This window comes from Oncorhynchus mykiss, chromosome 11, assembly GCF_013265735.2.
Source record: "Oncorhynchus mykiss isolate Arlee chromosome 11, USDA_OmykA_1.1, whole genome shotgun sequence".
NCBI lineage: Eukaryota > Metazoa > Chordata > Actinopteri > Salmoniformes > Salmonidae > Oncorhynchus > Oncorhynchus mykiss.
This window is the reverse complement of record NC_048575.1, coordinates 45,869,866-45,887,356: the sequence shown is the minus strand read 5'-3', so window position 1 is coordinate 45,887,356 and position 17,491 is coordinate 45,869,866. Positions and strand designations below refer to the sequence as shown.

The 17,491-nt window shown below is 44.6% G+C and overlaps 1 protein-coding gene across 4 annotated transcripts; it reads right to left on the bottom strand.

The window, feature by feature from the left end:
• Positions 1–461: 461 nt before the first annotated feature.
• On the bottom strand, positions 462–16,528 carry pomt1 (protein-O-mannosyltransferase 1). Of its 4 annotated transcripts, none has more exons than XM_021620966.2 (20): positions 16,401–16,528; positions 14,991–15,142; positions 14,530–14,636; positions 11,682–11,732; positions 11,420–11,566; positions 11,167–11,275; positions 10,916–10,975; positions 10,629–10,722; positions 10,361–10,516; positions 10,061–10,191; positions 9,837–9,932; positions 9,638–9,730; positions 9,406–9,502; positions 2,527–2,619; positions 2,313–2,433; positions 1,976–2,073; positions 1,766–1,879; positions 1,460–1,586; positions 1,174–1,351; positions 462–1,074 (listed from the first exon to the last, which is right to left on the bottom strand). In XM_021620966.2, exons 2-20 carry the CDS (start codon positions 15,137–15,139, stop codon positions 900–902), a joined length of 2,196 nt encoding a protein of 731 aa, XP_021476641.1. In that variant the 5' UTR covers positions 15,140–15,142; positions 16,401–16,528; the 3' UTR covers positions 462–899. The 4 variants fall into 4 exon arrangements, with proteins under 4 accessions (XP_021476641.1, XP_021476638.1, XP_021476642.1 ...); XM_021620963.2 differs by lacking the exon at positions 16,401–16,528 and adding an exon at positions 15,604–15,761; XM_021620967.2 differs by lacking the exon at positions 16,401–16,528 and adding an exon at positions 15,604–15,759 and having other exon boundaries at positions 14,991–15,117.
• Between the last annotated feature and the right edge of the window lie 963 nt (positions 16,529–17,491).

Genomic DNA, 17,491 nt, shown 5'->3' with positions numbered 1-17,491 from the left:
TAATTCATGTTGGTTTGGGGCCCACAGCACTATTAGCAGCGGTACAGGGAGGAGCTGGCCCGGGCTGTGCAGGAGAGCCAGGCCCAGACGAGGGAGGGACAGTGCTGGAGAGGCTTACTGAACATTCTGACCCAGCACCAAGACACCTTTTCTTCTGCAGCAATAGACTAGATTAAAATGAGATTTCACCAAAGACAGATTCATGGTTTGCATTTTCCGTTCTCTTGCTGCCACAAAGGGATTGAGAATACTGCGTCGGCAAAATTGAGTGTGTGACTAATAGATTTTATGGTTGGCTCTATAACAATGTTCAATACAGACAGCGTAGATTTGTTTCTGCCCGCGATTCAATCCGATCGCGGGTTGTAGGCTATACATTTACAGTAAAACGCTGTACATAAAATCTGACCTTAACTATTGTCTGCTGTCCAGCGTGCTGAGCTACGGACAGAATCCCGGGCTAATTTTTTAATGAATGCAACGTTGTGGTTTATTCATTTTTTAAAAATTTCAATTGTTATGCAGCTTTAAATTCCACATGGAGAAATTGTTAAAAAAAAAAGTGGTTCATCACAGTGACATTTTTGGGTAAACATTCCCTTTTGATCTGTAAATGATACTGAAAAATACATGTAAACATTTCATGGTTTTCACATTGACCGGAGCTGTAGAAGTAGTGAGAGATTTTAAATAGGTCCCTGAAAGATTTAAACCGTTTCTGGACCCAAAGTTCTCTGATCCCATGTAGATGTACTCACTAATAAAATTAAAGTAATGCACTCTACAAAACATGTTTTTAATAAGGCCTTCCTTTGGAACGGTTCCCTTAGGCGCTTCCTGCCCTGTGCAAATGTACGGCTTCGCCTCTCCCCAGTCAGCGGGGGGTGTACGGTTAAGACTTAACGTCTGCGAAACAAGATGTCCCAACTGTCCCTCCAGCGCAACGAAGCCAGCTGCTCAGCGCTCAGTTCTGGCTGACCATAGGTGAGAGGACTGAAGGTTCGAAAGGACAGATATACTGAGGACAACCCCGCCAATACGACTCCATGAAGAGCACGCCGGAGAGAAGCACACCTAGAGAGGAGGAGAATGGAACGATTAAGACCGGTCATGAGAAAGGCAACCGCGTGACCTGATTCAATCCACAACCCCAGACGAGTCATCGGTGCCCACCTCAACATGTGTGTGTGCAGGTGCTCCAGAACCACAGGGATCAGCAGGATCTGGAAGGTGAGAGCTGGCAGGTAGTGATACAGGAACAGCGTCTTCTCCATCATGAAGAAGGGCAGGTAGTTGACGGCCCAGCCACCAGCACACACTACTCCTGCCTGAAGCAGCTGGCACCAGGTGGCTGGACAACAAAGTCAAACATTACATGACTGCTTTTCACCATGCCACTTTGCAACGTGTCAACATCATGTCAGCGTTTACATATCGTATGTCCGAAAGGCGCGTGTACCTTCTGGAATGTCTTCAATTTTCCGCCGCCTCCTTAATAGGTACGATAGGAAAAGAAGGACGTACACCGCAAGGGCGAGGTTTGCCAGGGTCCAAGTGACAAAGTTCCCAATCAGGTGGATCTGGGCCTGAAACAGAGGGTCAAGGCTCATCAAGCTAACACGTGGTTGCGCCATTTCATTTCAATGTAAGAATTCATTAATACACACAGAACTGTTCAAATCTTGGCTGGAGTACAGTAGAGATATTGCAATTTAAAACACAGCACACTTGAGTGACTGACAGACAAAGGTTGAAGCAAACCTACATTGCTTGCAGGGTGGAGCCAGTACGCAATGTTGGTATTCATCGTGATCCATTCTAGAGGTGAAGAGCTGTACTTGTGTTCAGAATCCTCATGCTTCACCGTCAGCATCTTCCACTGTCAGACCAACACAAAAGGAGAGAACGTGAAGTCCACCAATGAAAAAGCCTAAAAAGGAATCACATGCTCATAGATATGCTGTCCTATTCTTACCTGTAGCTCCAGGAATTTTGCAATGAAGGTGAGGTTGCGGTTGATGTCAATGTGTGTGGGGGAGTGTAGCTCCAGCTCTCTCTCCCTCTGCTCCAGACCTAAAAAATAAATAAAAGGCATAACACACATAACACAGTAACAATTACACAAAGTGTAATGATTCGGTTAAGAAGCCTGATGAATGAGTTGAATAAATGTGTTATGAAGGTTGTTATGAATGACACAGCAACACTCAGATGTTATGACTGGTTTCATAAAGGTTTTATGAATGCCTCATGTATAGCTAAGTAAAGTAAAGTGTTACTGAACGTAGATGATGAGCGTTAGGAAAGCTTACTCCTGCCGTAGCGGTGCTCCTCTACATTCCACACACCGCTGGGCTGGTAGCCCTTGTAGATCTTATCCCCCACCACTTCCAGCTGCCTGTAGCCCCACTCTGGAAGGGAGGAACCGCTCAGCTGCACGTCGACAACATCAGAAAGAGGATGTTAAAACAGATAAAACAGTAAAGACAAACAGTTTGAGAAATCCCCCGGGCTCCCTGAGCGTACCTTGAGCACAGCCGAGGTGTTGATGTGAATCAAACGTACTTCAGAGAGAATAGTCTTCCAGACATCTTGTTCCGCCTCCCTGTTCGCAATGTCCTACAGAACAGAGTTAAGAACAATGTCAGTATATACTGTATATGTACACTCAGTGGCCAATTTATCTAGTAACGGGTTGGACCCCCCCCTTTGCCTCCAGAACAGGCTGAATTCTTTGGGGCATGGAAGCATTGCTCAATTGGAATCAAGGGACCGTGTGCTAGGAAGACATTCCCCATACCATTACAACACCAGCCTGTACTGTTGACACCAGTCAGGATGGGGCCATGGATTCATGCTGCTTACGCCAAATTAGGGATTTGTCAGACCATGCAATGTTTTTCCACTCTTCAATACTCTTCTAGTGTTGGTGATCACGTGCCCACTGGAGCCGCTTCTTTTTTTCAGCTGACAGGCGTGGAATCTGGTGTGGTCGTCTGATACAATAGCCCATCCGTGACAAAGACCGATGACTTGTGCATTCCAAGAGGCTGTCAGTACACTGTTGTACTGCCCTGTTATTTGCCAGTTTGTGGCCCGCCTGTTAGCTTGCACGATTCTTGGCATTCTCCTTCGACCTCATCAAATTGTTTTAGCCCACAGGACTGCCGCTGACTGGATGTTTTTGTTTGTAGCACCATTCTCTGGAAACCCTAGACCCTGTCGTGCGTGAAAATCAAACGTTCAATCGAACTGTAACTGAATACCTCTATGCCTACTTTATATAGCAAGCCATGGATCACTGTCTGTAGGAGCAAACTATTTTAGTGAACTGCGTGCTGTACCTAATAAACTGGCCACTGAGTGTACAGACAACTTCAAATTATTGGATTTGGAAAATTCAGCCACACCCATTGTTGACAGGTGTATAAAAATCGAGCACACGAACATGCAATCTCTGTAGCCAAACATTGGCAGTAGAATGCCCAAACTGAAGAGCTCAGTGACTTTGAACGTGGCACCGTCATAGGATGCCACTTTCCAACAAGTCAGTTCCTTCTGCCCTGTTAGAGCTAGAGCTGCCCCAGTCAACTGTATGTGCTGTTATTGTGAAGTGGAAACGTCTAGGAGCAACAACAGCTCAGCCACAAAATGGTAGGCCACACAAGCTCCCAGAATGGGTCCACCTAGTGCTGACGCATGTAGCGTGTAAAAATCATCTGTCCTCGGTTGCAACACTCACTACCGAGTCCCAAACTGCCTCTGGAAGCAATGTCAGCACAATAACTGTTCGTCGAGAGCTTTATGAAATGGGTTTCCATGGCCGAGCAGCCACACACACAAGCCTAAAGTCACCATGCGCAATGCCAAGCGTCGGCTGGAGTGGAGTTAAGCTCGTCGCCATTGGACTCGGGAGCGGTGGAAACACGTTCTCTGCTCTGGAGGGATGAATCATGCTTCACCATCTGGCAGTCCAAAGGACGAATGTGGGTTTGGTGGATGCCAGGAGAACGTTACCTGCCCCAATGCATAGTGCCAACTAAAGTTTGGTGGAGGAGGAATACTTGTCTGAGGCTGTTTTTCATGGTTCAGGCTAGGCCCCTTAGTTCCAGTGAAGGGAAAGCTTAACACTACAGCATACAATGACATTCTAAAAGATTCTGTGCTTCCAACTTTGTGGCAACAGTTTGGGGAAGGCCCTTTTCTGTTTCAGCATGACAATGCCCCTGTGTACAAAGCAAGGTCTATACAGAACTGGCTTGTCGAGATCATTGTGGAAGAACTTAACTGGCCTGCACAGAGCCCTGACCTCAACCCCATCGAATACCTTTGGGATGAATTGGAATGCTGACTGCGAGCCAGGCCTAATCACCCCACATCAGTGCCCGACCTCACGAATACTTGTGACGGAATGGAAGCAACTCCCTGCAGTAATGTTCCAACATCTAGTGGAATGCCTTCCAAAAATAGTGAAGGCTGTTATAGCAGCAAAGTGGGACCAACTCCATATTAATGCCCATGATTTTGGAATGAATGATGTTCGACGAGCAGGTGTTCATACTTTTGCTCATGTAGTGAATATACATATACAGTTGAAGTCGGAAGTTTTCATACACCTTAGCTAAATACATTTAAACTCAGTTTCACAATTCCTGACATTTAATCCTAGTAAAAAATCCCTGTATTGTGTCAGTTAAGAGCACCACTTTATTTGAAGAATGTGAAATGTCAGAATAATAGTTGAGAGAATGATTTACTTCAGCTTTTACTTCTTTCATCACATTCCCAGTGAGTTAGAAGTTTACATACACTCAACTAGTAGTTGGTAGCATTGCCTTTAAATTGTTTAACTTGGGTCAAACGTTTTGGGTAGCCTTCCACAAGTTTCCCACAATAAGTTGGGTGAATTTTGGCCCATTCCTCCTAACAGAGCTGGTGTAACTGAGTCAGGTTTGTCAGCATCCTTGCTCACACTTTTTCAGTTCTGTCCACAACATTTCTATGGGATTGAGGTCAAGGGCTTTGTGATGGCCACTCCAATACCTTGACTTTGTTGTCCTTAAGCCATATTGCCACAACTTTGGAAGTATGCTGTGGGTCATTACCCATTTGCGACCAAGCAAATGACTGATGTCTTGAGATGTTGCTTCATTATAGCCACATAATTTTCCATCCTCATGACGCCATCTATTTTATGAAGTGCACATGATGAAACTGGCGCTCATGAGTACCACCACAGGAAGAGGATAAGTTCATTAGAGCTACCAGCCTCAGAAATTGCAGCACGTAACAGACGCATCTCAACATCAACTGTTCAGAGGAGACTGCGTGAATCAGGCCTTCATGGTCAAATTGCAGCAAAGAAACTCCTACTAAAAGGACACCAATAAGAAGAGACTTGCATGGGCCAAGAAACACGAGCAATGGACATTAGACCAGTGAAAATTTGAGATTTTTGGTTCCAATCGCCGTGTCTTTGTGAGACGCAGAGTAGGTGAACAGATGACCTAGGCATGTGTGGTTCCCACTGTGATGCATGGAGGTGGTGTGATGGTGATTTGCTGATGACACGGTCATTGATTTATTTAGAATTCAAGGCACACGCATTCTGAAGCAATACACCATCCCATCTGGTTTGTGCTTAGTGGGACTATCATTTGTTTTTCAACAGGACAATGAACCCACATACCTCCAGGCTGTGTAAGGGCTATCTGATCAAGAAGGAGAGTAATGGAGTACCGCATCAAATGACCTGGCCTCCATAACTGCAACCCAATTATAGTAAGTATAGCTGAGAGTTTTCAGCTATACTATTCGTGGCTGTTTATTTACCACCACAGATGTTGGCACTAAGACAGCACTCGGTCAGCTGTATAAGGAAATAAGCAAACAGGAAACCACTCATCCAGAGGCGGCACTCCTAGTGGCCGGAGACTTTAATGCAGGGAAACAAATCAGTTCTACCAAATTTCCATCAACATGTTAAATGTGCGACCAGAGGGAAAACAAAATTCTAGATCACCTGTACTCCATACACAAAGATGCATACAAAGCTCTCCCTCACCCTCTATTTGGTAAATCCGACCACAACTCTATCCTCCTGATACCTGCTTACATGCAAAAATTAAAGCAGGAAGCACCAGTGTCTCGGTCTATAAAAAAAGTGTTCAGATGAAGCAGATGCTAAACTACAGGACTGTTTTACTAGCACAGACTGGAACATGTTCCTGGATTCTTCCGATGGCATTGAGGAGTACACCACATCAGTCACAGGCTTTATCAATAAGTGCATCGAGGACATTATCCCCACAGTGACTGTACGTACATACCCCAACCAGAAGCCATGGATTACAGGCAACATTCGCACTGAGCCAAAAGGGTAGAGCTGCCGCTTTCAAGGTGCGGGACTCTAACCCGGAAGCTTACAAGAAATCCTGCTATGCCTCTGTGACGAACCATCAAACAGGCAAAGCGTCAATACCGGGCTAAGATTGAATCATACTACACCGGCTCCGACGCTCATCTTATGTGGCAGGGCTTGCAAACTATTACAGACTACAAAGGGAAGCACAGCCGCGAGCTGCCCAGTGACATGAGCCTACCAGACTAGCTAAATCACTTCTATGCTCGCTTCGAGGCAAGAAACACTGAGGCATGCATGAGAGCATCAGCTGTTCCAGACAACTATGTGATCACGCTCTCCGTAGCCGACGTGAGTAAGACCTTTAAACAGTTCAACATACACAAGGCTGCGGGGCCAGACAGATTACCAGAATGTGTGGTCCGGGCATGTGCTGACCAACTGGCAGGTGTCTTCACTGACATTTTCAACATGTCCCTGATTGAGTCTAATACCAACATGTTTCAAGCAGACCACCATAGTCCCTGTGCCCAAGAACACGAAGGCAACCTGCCTAAATGACTGCAGACCCGTAGCACTCAAGTCCATAGCCATGAAGTGCTTTGAAAGGCTAGTAACGGCTCACATCAACACCATTATCCCAGAAACCCTAGACCCACTTCAATTTGCATACTGGACAAAAGGAACACTTGTGAGAATGCTATTCATTGACAACAGCTCAGCAGTCAACACCACAGTACCCTCAAAGCTCATCACTAAGCTAAGGATCCTGGGACTAAACACCTCCCTCTGTAACTGGATCCTGGACTTCCTGTCAGGCCGCCCCCAGGTGGTGAGGGTAGGTAGCAACACATCTGCCACCCTGATCCTCAACACTGGAGCTCCCCAGGGGTGGGTGCTCAGTCGCCTCCTGTACTCCCTGTTCACCCACGACTGCATGGCCAGTCACAACTCCAACACCATCATTAAGTTTGCAGACGACACAACAGTGGTAGGTCTGATCACCGACGACGACGAGACAATCTATAGGGAGAAGGTCAGAGACCTGGCCGTATGGTGCCAGAATAACAACCTATCCCTCAACGTAGCCAAGACTAAGGAGATGATTGTGGACTACAGGAAAAGGAGGACCGAGCACGCCCCCATTCTCATCGACTGGGATTTAGTGGAGCAGGTTGAGAGCTTCAAGTTCCTTGGTGTCCACATAAAAAACGAACTAGAATGATCCAAACACACCAAGACAGTTGTGAAGAGGGCACAACAAAGTTTATTCCCCCTCAGGAAACTAAAACGATTTGGCATGGGTCCTAAGATCCTCAAAAGGTTCTACAGCTGCAACAGAGAGCATCACTGCCTGGTACGGCAATTGCTCGGCCTCCGACCGCAAGGCACTACAGAGGGTAGTGCGTACGGCCCAGTATATCACTGGGGCTAAGCTGCCTGCCATCCAGGACCTCTACACCAGGCGGTGTCAGAGGAAGGCCCTAAAAATGGTCAAAGACCCCAGCCACCCCAGTCATAGAATGTTCTCTCTACTACCGCATGGCAAGCGGTAACGGAGTACCAAGAGTAGGACAAAAAGGATTCTCAACAGTTTTTACCACGAAGCCATAAGACTCCTGAACAGGTAACCAAATGGTTACCTGGACTATTTGCATTGTGTGCCACCCCCAACCCCTCTTTTACACTGCTGCTACTCTCTGTTTAGCTTATATGCATAGTCACTTTAACTATACATTCATGTACATACTACCTCAATTGGGCCGACCAACCAGTGCTCCCGCACATTGGCTAAACGGGCTATCTGCATTGTGTTCCGCCAACCCCTTTTATGCTACTGCTACTCTATGTTCATCATATATGCATAGTCACTTTAACCATATCCACATACTACCTCTATCAGCCTGACTACTGTTGTTTTATTTCTTTACTTACCTATTGTTCACCTAATACATTTTTTGCACTATTGGTTAGAGCCTGTAAGTAAGCATTTCACTGTAAGGTGAATACACCTGTTGTATTCGGCGCACGTGAAAAATAAACTTTGATTTGAATTGAGATGGTTTGGGATGAGTTGGACCGCAGAGTGAAGGAAAAGCAGCCAACATGTACTCAGCATATGTGGGAACTCCTTCAAGACTGTTGGAAAAGCATTCCAGGTGAAGCTGGTTGAGAGAATGCCAAGAGTATGCAAAGCTGTCATCAAAGCAAATGGTGGCTACTTTGAACAATCTAAAATAAATGTTGATTTGTTTAACACTTCTTTGGTTACTAAATTATTCCATGTGCTATTTCATAGTTGTGATGTCTTATTATTCTACAATGTAGAAAACAGTAAAAAATAAAAACCCTTGTATATAACTAGGCAAGTCCGTTAAAGAACAAATTCTTATTTTCAATGTAGGCCTAGGAACAGTGGGTTAACTGCCTTGTTCAGGGGCAGAACGACAGATTTTCACCTTGTCAGCTCAGGGATTCAATCTCGCAACCTTTCGGTTACTAGTCCAACGCTCTAACTACTAGTTTACCTGCCGCCCCAGAGGTGTCCATGAGTAGATGTGTCCAAACTTGACACACACACACGCGCATTGGTTCCAGTATCTCAGAAACAGGTGGCTTCCTGGGCTTTTCACGCACAATAGTGTCTAGGGTTTATCGAGAATGTCAGCGGCAGTCCTGTGGGTGAAAACAACGACTTCTCATCAGCAAGAAGGAGAATGGCAAGAATCGCGCACGCTAACAGGCGGGCCACAAACAAGCAAATAACGGCGCAGTACAACAGTGGTGTGCAGAACAGCACCTCAGAACGAATAACTCGTCGTTCCTTGTTACGGATGGGCGGCTCCAGTGGGCACGCCATCACCAACACTGGACAATTGAGGAGTGAAAAAACGTTGCCTGGTCCGACAAATCCCGGCTCCTGTTGCATCATTCTGATGGCAGTCAGGATTTGGCATACGCAGCACAAGTCCACGGCCCCATCCTGTCTGGAAACAAAAAAGGTGCAGTATGAGGTGGTGGGAGTGTGTGTGCGTATGTCTCACCACTTTCCAGAGATTCTGGGCTGGCATTGACACATTGAAGTCAATGTAGCCAGACACCTCCTGTGCGTGAGGACTCATGGGAGCTGCAACGTCGTGCCTGAGAGACCATAAATAATACTAATGAGGTTAGGCAGTAGCTAAGCACAGTAACATGACTAATATATTGGTTACAGATAAATTGACTGGGGCGCAGACGGAAAAGGAGGTGTGCAGAACCGTGGCTATACAGTACGTGTTGAGGAGGCGGGAGGTCATGCCATGAAGAAGCTGGACAACATCACCATGGCGAACAGGGCGGGGAGGGCTGCTCACAACAAGGTCTTGTCTGGAAGAGAATCAGATAAACAACATGGCAACCGTTTAGTGGATAAACACTGCATCCCAATGTGGGGGTGTTCTAGGCATCCAAATTAAAGCTGGCCTGCACAAACCTGCCTGGATCTTTGATTATCCACCAATTGTTGACATCTTTGAACGGATAACAGGTCACTTGCTGCTGGTGAGAGCTACCACGCCCATTTTCATACCTTCAGAGCACCAAAAAAATAAGAAACTGGTCATGCTGCAAGAACACAAATGCACTACATACTAGTGTTGTGTCACGTGCATAGTCCAGATCTGATAAAATAATAGAGAACCAGAAACACCCCCTCACCTGATGGGATAGTTTGCCTTATGGGAGTGTAGCCAGCACGGTATGGGTTTACTGGAGACACTGCGGAGGGTCACCTGAGAGCCATAAGCCACCTCCAGAGGCTGACCCTGAGTGATCCTGGCCAATCCTCCCTGAATACAGCCAAACACACTAGATATAACCCTAAATGACATGCAGCAGAGCAGCGCCACTACCCAATGTCAAGTCTTTTAAAAACACTTCATAAATCCAATAGACAATTTTGATGGGTTGCTTGCCATCTCAACTGGGTCTCAGAGAGAGAGAGAGAGGGATGCTGACCTCTAGGCTGGCCTGGAAGGCACTGCTCATCATCTGGTCGTGTGGGCCACTGCGGTAGAGCAGGTTCAAATGCACATAGAAGAAGCCCAGGTAGAGCAGTAGGGGTAGGACCACGAGGGCCAGGAAGCGGGTCACTACCTGCATCAGCACCACACCCTGCACGGTTGGGAGACACTCCAAACATTAGCAGTATGCTACTGGGAAGTCAAGCTGTCCATTTGAATTAATGGATATATTCATAAACAAAAAACAAACCTAATGAACTCACATTGCTCAGTGCTCTGTCCCCAATAAGCTGCCACGTGTGCACGGCCGCCAAGCCCAGCAGCAGAAAGTAGGTGAACAGACCCATGTACTTCACTCTGATGAATGGGAGAAGCAGACCGTTTAGACATGCATGAAACAAACCCAAACCTTCATGAGTGAGACCTAAAGAGGTAAAACACCCACAATCACAAACATGACCATGGGATGATTGTGAAAAACTGTTTAAACTTCAGTTTAATACATTCATTTCCATCCAATTAGTTTTAAAATGTGGCTGATTGAACTAACCCCACAGCACAGGCACATGTGACTCCAGTCAGCACCAGCCACGCCAATCTGACTGGTGAGCTAAAAAGGACGAAGAGAAACATCAGCTGGCACGGACAAAGGCTGAGAGCACGCCGAGCGGACACTACACATTAACCAAAATCAAGGAAAGTGGGGTACATTTCTGCTAATCGCCACTGAACATGGTTTGTGTTGGTAATCATGGAATGACAACCACTTCCTAGTAGGTATAGAGGAATTGCAACACTCACCCGCTTTGTGCATTGTGAAATCTGAGGTAGGATACGACAGCGAGCAGAAGGAAGAAGATAAGCACAGACTCTAGCAGCATGAAGCGGGACTGAACAATCAAGGAATTCTCTGTTTCACAAAAACAGAAAACACAGTTCATCTTACTACACTCAATGGAGATGGCAAACAATGAGCAACAATGGAGTCAAACATCTAATATACAAATCCAAATACAACTTTGACTGTATAGGAGGAAGTATAGGACAACATTACCCATGAGGAAGAGCAATGCAGCCCCCAGTGCTGTGAGGTGCGAGTACCCGAGTTCCACAACCAGAAGGTAACACAGGGGTACACACAGTGACCCGGCCAGGGCCGGTATCAGTCTTAAACTCCATACAGGCACATTACTGGAGTACTCTGCAATGAATCGTAAGAAACAACTTGATTAAACAACTTAAGAAAAGCACAGAAATCCAGATGTTGGGAATTAGATCTAAAGATGCATTGGCAATGTAGTAATTAGATTTCCTACCTGCTCCAATCCTGTTCCAGATAAAGTTACCATCAAATCCACCAAGATAAGCTGTATAAATTAGAGAAACAATGAGCATTATTCTAAGTCTGTTATTCCCAAAATGTGTTTCACATTTTCAAACAGCCCATTTAGATTTTCCAACAGGGCTAAACATGTGGGTGATGTTTTTCTCTCTCGCCTGAGTAGTCTTGTTTCACTGCCAAAAATAAAATTAAACCATCTAGCGTTCATCAAAATAACAACACAATGTCAAATACAGATAAGCCTAGTCAAATAATTAACATCCAATCACATTAACAGTCCATATGTAGCTGCTGCTCATTCCGTTTGTTCGAAAATTGATAAATGGTTAAAAAAAAGTAAGGCCCGCGTCCATAGACCTGTATAAAACAACAGATACCATTAATAAAGGGGAAAGAAGGGGCTAGAAGCGTCTTATATGGTGAGCTACCGAGTGTCTAGGACACATACTATTGTAGAGGTCTTAATTCTTCCTGCTGCCGCGGATATGGCTGGGACAATGCTGGGGGAAAAGGCCCAAAACTATACAGACAATGTCTTCATCAAACAACACTGTTTCACAACGCACCAGCGACATGGCAAGAGATGTTTTGAAATGTTTACTGCTTTGCATACAAGCCAGTGAATTCTATAAGTTACAGCTGAAGGAGTCAACAATTGTGGCGGGCCTGGCACAGCTCCCGGTGTATGTCCGTTACGTTTATGGGATGTCAATTATGGAAGACATCCTCTTCTGTAAACCACTGGAAAACAGGACAGGATATTTTTAAAGTACTGGACAGCTTTGTGCCATTAAATGGACTTTGGTGGTCAAGATGTGTTGGTATCTGTACTGATGGCGCAAAAGCCATGACAGAGAGACATAGTGGAGTGGTAATGCACGTGCAAGCAGTTGCTCCCGACGCCACTTGGGTACACTGCACGGACGACATAAACAACTGGATTCGTTATCCCTTTCATGCCCTGCAACAAGCGGTTCTGTAAAAATTGAATTTAAATCAGAAGCCACTGCCAGATTTCTTGATAGGACTGTACTCACGAGTACCCTGCCTTGGCAAATTGCGCTGTTAAGACACTGATGACCTTTGCAACCACACACTTATGTGAGAGTGGATTCTCAGCCCTCACTAGCATGACAACTATACACAGGCACAGGCTGTGTGTGGAAAATGATTTAAGACTGAAAACCTTTAAAGCACACCTTTCTCATTAACCTGTGGTGAGTTATTCACAATTTGATGACCAAATAAGGTTTTATATATATTATTATTATTATTATTATTATTATTATTATTATTATTATTATTATTATTATTAGTATTATTAGTATTATTATTATTATTATTATTATTATTATTGTGTCCTGGTCCTATAAAGAGATCTTTGCCACTTCCCACATGCCGGGTTGTGACAAAAACTCACTGTGTGAGTGGCAGGCTTACAATGATGGCAAAAAACAACATTTAAGAGTGCGCTGACCCTGGTGCTAGAGGGGATACGCAGATGGAGGTTGAATGTTTGAATGGGTACAGGACTAAAAAAAAATTGGGAACCACTGTTTTAAGTGAAGGGATTAAAGGTTCATCACAAAATTAATTCCATGTAAATGCTAAATAGAATACACTATATATAAAAAGGTATGTGGACCTTCAGATTAGTGGATTTGTCTTTTTCAGCCACATCCATTCTTGACAGGTGTATAAAATTGAGCACACAGCCATGCAACCTCCATAGACAAGCATTGGTAGTAGAATTGCCTTACTGAAGAGCTCAGTGACTTTCAATGTGGTACCGTCGTCGATGCAACCTTTCCAACAAGTCAGTTGTTCAAATTTCTGCCCTGCTACAGCTGCCCCGGTCAACTGTAAGCACTGTTATTGTGAAGTGGAAACACCTAGGAGCAACAACGGCTCAGCCACACAACTCACCAAACGGGACCGCCGAGTGCTGAAGCACGTAGCGTGTAAAAAAAAACGTCTGTCCTCGTTTGTAACACTCACTACCGAGTTCCAAACTGCCTCTGGAAGCAACATCAGCACATTAACTGTTCTTCGGGATCTTTATGAAAGGGGTTTCCATGGCCGAGCAGTCACACACAAGCCTAAGATCACCATGCGCAATGCCAAGCGTCCGCTGGAGGGGTGTAAAATTCACCACCATTGGACTCTGGAGCAGTGGAAACGTGTTCTCTGGAGCGATGAATCACGATTCACCATTTGGCAGTCCGACGGAAAAATCTGGGTTTGGTGGATGCCAGGAGAACATTACCTTCCCCAATGCATAGTGCCAACAGTAAAGTTTGGTGGATGAATAATGGTCTGGGCTGTTTCTCATGGTTCAGGCTAAGCCCCTTAGTTCCAGTGAAGGGAAATCTTAACGCTACAGCAAATAATGACATTCTAGACAATTCTGTGCTTCCAACTTTGTGGCAACAGTTTGGGGAAGGCCCTTTCCTGTTTCAGCATGACAATGCCCCTGTGCACAAAGCAAGGTCCATACAGAAATGGTTTGTCAAGATTGGTGTGGAAGAACCTGACTGGCCTACAGAGCCATGACCTCAATCTTTGGGATGAATTGTAACGCTGACTGAGAGCAAGGCCTAATCGCACAACATCAGTGCCTGACCTCACTAATGCTCTTGTACCCCACAGCAATGTTCAAACTAGATGTGGAAAGCCTTCTCAGAAGAGTGGAGCCTGTTATAGCAGGGGGGGGGGGGGGGGGGTCCCATGCCCATGATTTTGAAATAAGATGTTCCACAAGCAGGTGTCCACATACAAAACTTTTGGCCATGTAGTGTATGTTGTAAGGGTTCAGTACTTACCTCCAAATGCTAGAATCATGTGACCTAGAGGTGGACCACTCTCATCAATAAAGAAGACCTGCTTTGTGTAGAGAGATACAAACTGTCCATAGTACACCTCATCAAACCTGCAAAACATCAAAGGGGGTGTCAGGGTAAACTACTGTCTTTCTAAATAATTAAATAAACAATGTCTTATTAAAAAAAACTATATTGGGCTTATCTACCATGGGCAGTCCAGTAGCTGTGACAGTTAGGGGACAGTGTAGTATGGGCTACTGTTTAATGTGGGCCCTTCAACACCAGGATTTGTAGACTTTTGTTCCAGTACAGTTCTAGACACACAGATAGAGCCCCTGAATAGTTGAATCAATCAGGTTTGTTCCGTGTTTCACACTGGGTTGGAACAAAAGCCTGCACACCCTATAGGATCCGGACCAGGAGTGAATTACATAGAGGTTGGATATACAGTAGCTACTTACACTACAGCTTTAGGGAAGTTAATTCCATACAGTCTGGACAAAAGTCCAAGGGCTGTCACCACCACCAAAACCAAATTGATTTCGGCTCTGATCACAATAGGCAACTTGATAGACGTCAGCATGGCTCCTGTGTGCCCAGTTGTCAGCATTAACTACAAGGATTCAATCATAACCAATGACAAAATCAGACAATTGTTCCCACATTACAATCTACTTAGCTAGTTAACAATCGAATAAAAGACGAGGCTAGAGACTGAGTGGATCCATGATGCTTGCATGGCCAAGTGTCTGTACAAAATGTAGCCAGCTACTGCTTGCTAACATATGGAGCAAAGAACATCATCTATAGGCAAATAGGCTACTCATTGAATTACATACCGAAAAATGTAGGATATCTTGGCTACCTCTGTTGTAAACACATAATTCAGACTGATTCCATGTGTTTTCCCCTAACTAGCTAACTAATTATAGCTAGCTAACAGACTGGCTAACCTTTACGAAACCCCAGTCCACCCACTCTTAGCAAGCTAACCTTAGCCTTTAATCTTCTAGCAGAATTTGAGGACGCGAATGTATATTATTAACTAGCTAGGTACAATGGCCATACAACTACCTTTAATTTGGCACTGTTTCGGAATGTCTCAACATTTCGATGCCAGCACGGCTTTCCATCAGTGAGACCGTAAATCGGTAATCGACTTGAGGGCCTGCTGCATTGGAGACGATGACCGCGTTCAGACGTTGCATGCATCAACCAATGCTTGCGTGTTACCTCATTGTCTGTGTCTCTAATTAATACCGCGTTCAAACAGTGTTGCATCTTTTTTGGCAACGTATTCAATTAAGGAATCTGTGGCAAGACGTCAGTAGGTTTATAATTGAACACATTTCTGACGAGTTTACACTATTGTGGAGAGATATACTGCTTGAAATCTTTACTTACGATATAAATAAGTTGAAACAATTTTATGTAATTCATTAAATTATTATTTTGGCCAAATGTCATTCACAAATGTAAATTTACAAACAAAACACCACATTTTATTACCTTACAAAAATACATGTAACTATATTTTAAGACAATTAAATACTCCGCCAATTTTTTATTTTATAAAAAAACGAAAAAAATAAAATAAAAAAAATAATGCCGCGTTCAAAACAACTGGGAACACCTCCATAGTCTCATTTACACTCCAGTTTGGAATTCCGAGATGGATGACCGTTCAAAACGATTTTCCCAGTCTGAGCTGTTTTTTTTGTCAGAGTTTCCAGTTGTAATGAACTTACTTAACATGTCCCAGATTGTGCGGGGTAGTTACATATTTTGGTCCTTTGTCCCGCAACCAAACAATCAAGACGCTTTCAGTCAGACTTCATATTCATTTGATGAGAATTTACATTCCAACCTACTTATTTTGCAATCACGTTGCGCTCACGACAGCTATGCAACTCAGTGGCCAGTAGTGATGGATCGTTCGCGAAAGAGTCGGCTCTAAATTGAACGTTGGGAGCCGGCTCGCATATCAGAAGAGCCTAATCTATTTATACAAATATTTTAAATTAATTAATATGTGAATATTCAATTTTTTAATTAATATAATTAACTAATTCAACGAACGAAAAATAAATAAAATAATATAGGTCTAAATGCTCAAATGTACACACATTCGTTCTGACTTGTCTGCTCAGACTAACAGCCTCACCGGTTGTTCCTGTCAATCAGACACGCAGTGTCAACCAATGAACCAAAGATGCGTGAGGGAGGGCTGAGCCAACTCCCTCACAGTCACACACTTTGCAGCCGAGGAGAGAGAGGAAGGATAGCCGTGAAAACAACAGCAACTTAGTTTCTCTTCTATGTACCAGTTTATGGCAAAGTCTATGTCCGTAGCAAAACAAGGCCAAATTGATATTGCATTGGCCAAAAGGATTGCCACCAATTTCCAGCCGTGGAGGACAGAGGTTTTTAGAAATTATAGCAATAGTCTATATGTATAAAATTTCAAGTAGGAAAACCCTTTTAAAAATCACTTATTCCACAACTGTATGAGAGCACATAGGCTTAAGTGCAGGAAAGAGTCCAAAAAGCTACTGCAGTTTGCCTTACCACTGACTGCTGGACATCAAGCCCTCAGCAGTCCAATCCCCGTACCTTTTGCAGAATATCAGTCTGTCCCTGATGTTTTTCCTGGTGAGAAGAGGCTTCTTTGCTGCCCTTCTTGACACCAGGCATCCTCCAAAAGTCTTCGCCTCACTGTGCGTGCAAATGCACTCACACCTGCTGCCATTCCCGAACAAGCGCTGTACTGGTGGTGCCCCAATCCCGCAGCTGAATCAACTTTAGGAGACGGTCCTGGCGCTTGCTGGACTTTCTTGGGCGCCCTGAACCCTTCATCACAACAATTGAACCGCTCTCCTTGAAATTCTTGATGATCCGATAAAGAGTTGATTTAGGTGCAATCTTACTGGCAGCAATATCCTTGCCTGTGAAGCCCTTTTTG

What these genes read in the sequence shown, in the direction of transcription:
- pomt1 (XM_021620963.2), bottom strand. Translation starts at nt 15,741, where the DNA reads ATGCATGCAACGTCTGAACGCGGTCATCGTCTCCAATGCAGCAGGCCC. An exon ending in AAGGCAAACTATCCCATCAG is followed by an intron (nt 9,933 to 10,060) that starts GTGAGGGGGTGT and finishes GGTGCTCTGAAG; the next exon opens with GTATGAAAATGGGCGTGGTA. An exon ending in ACCTCCCGCCTCCTCAACAC is followed by an intron (nt 9,503 to 9,637) that starts GTACTGTATAGC and finishes ATGGTCTCTCAG; the next exon opens with GCACGACGTTGCAGCTCCCA.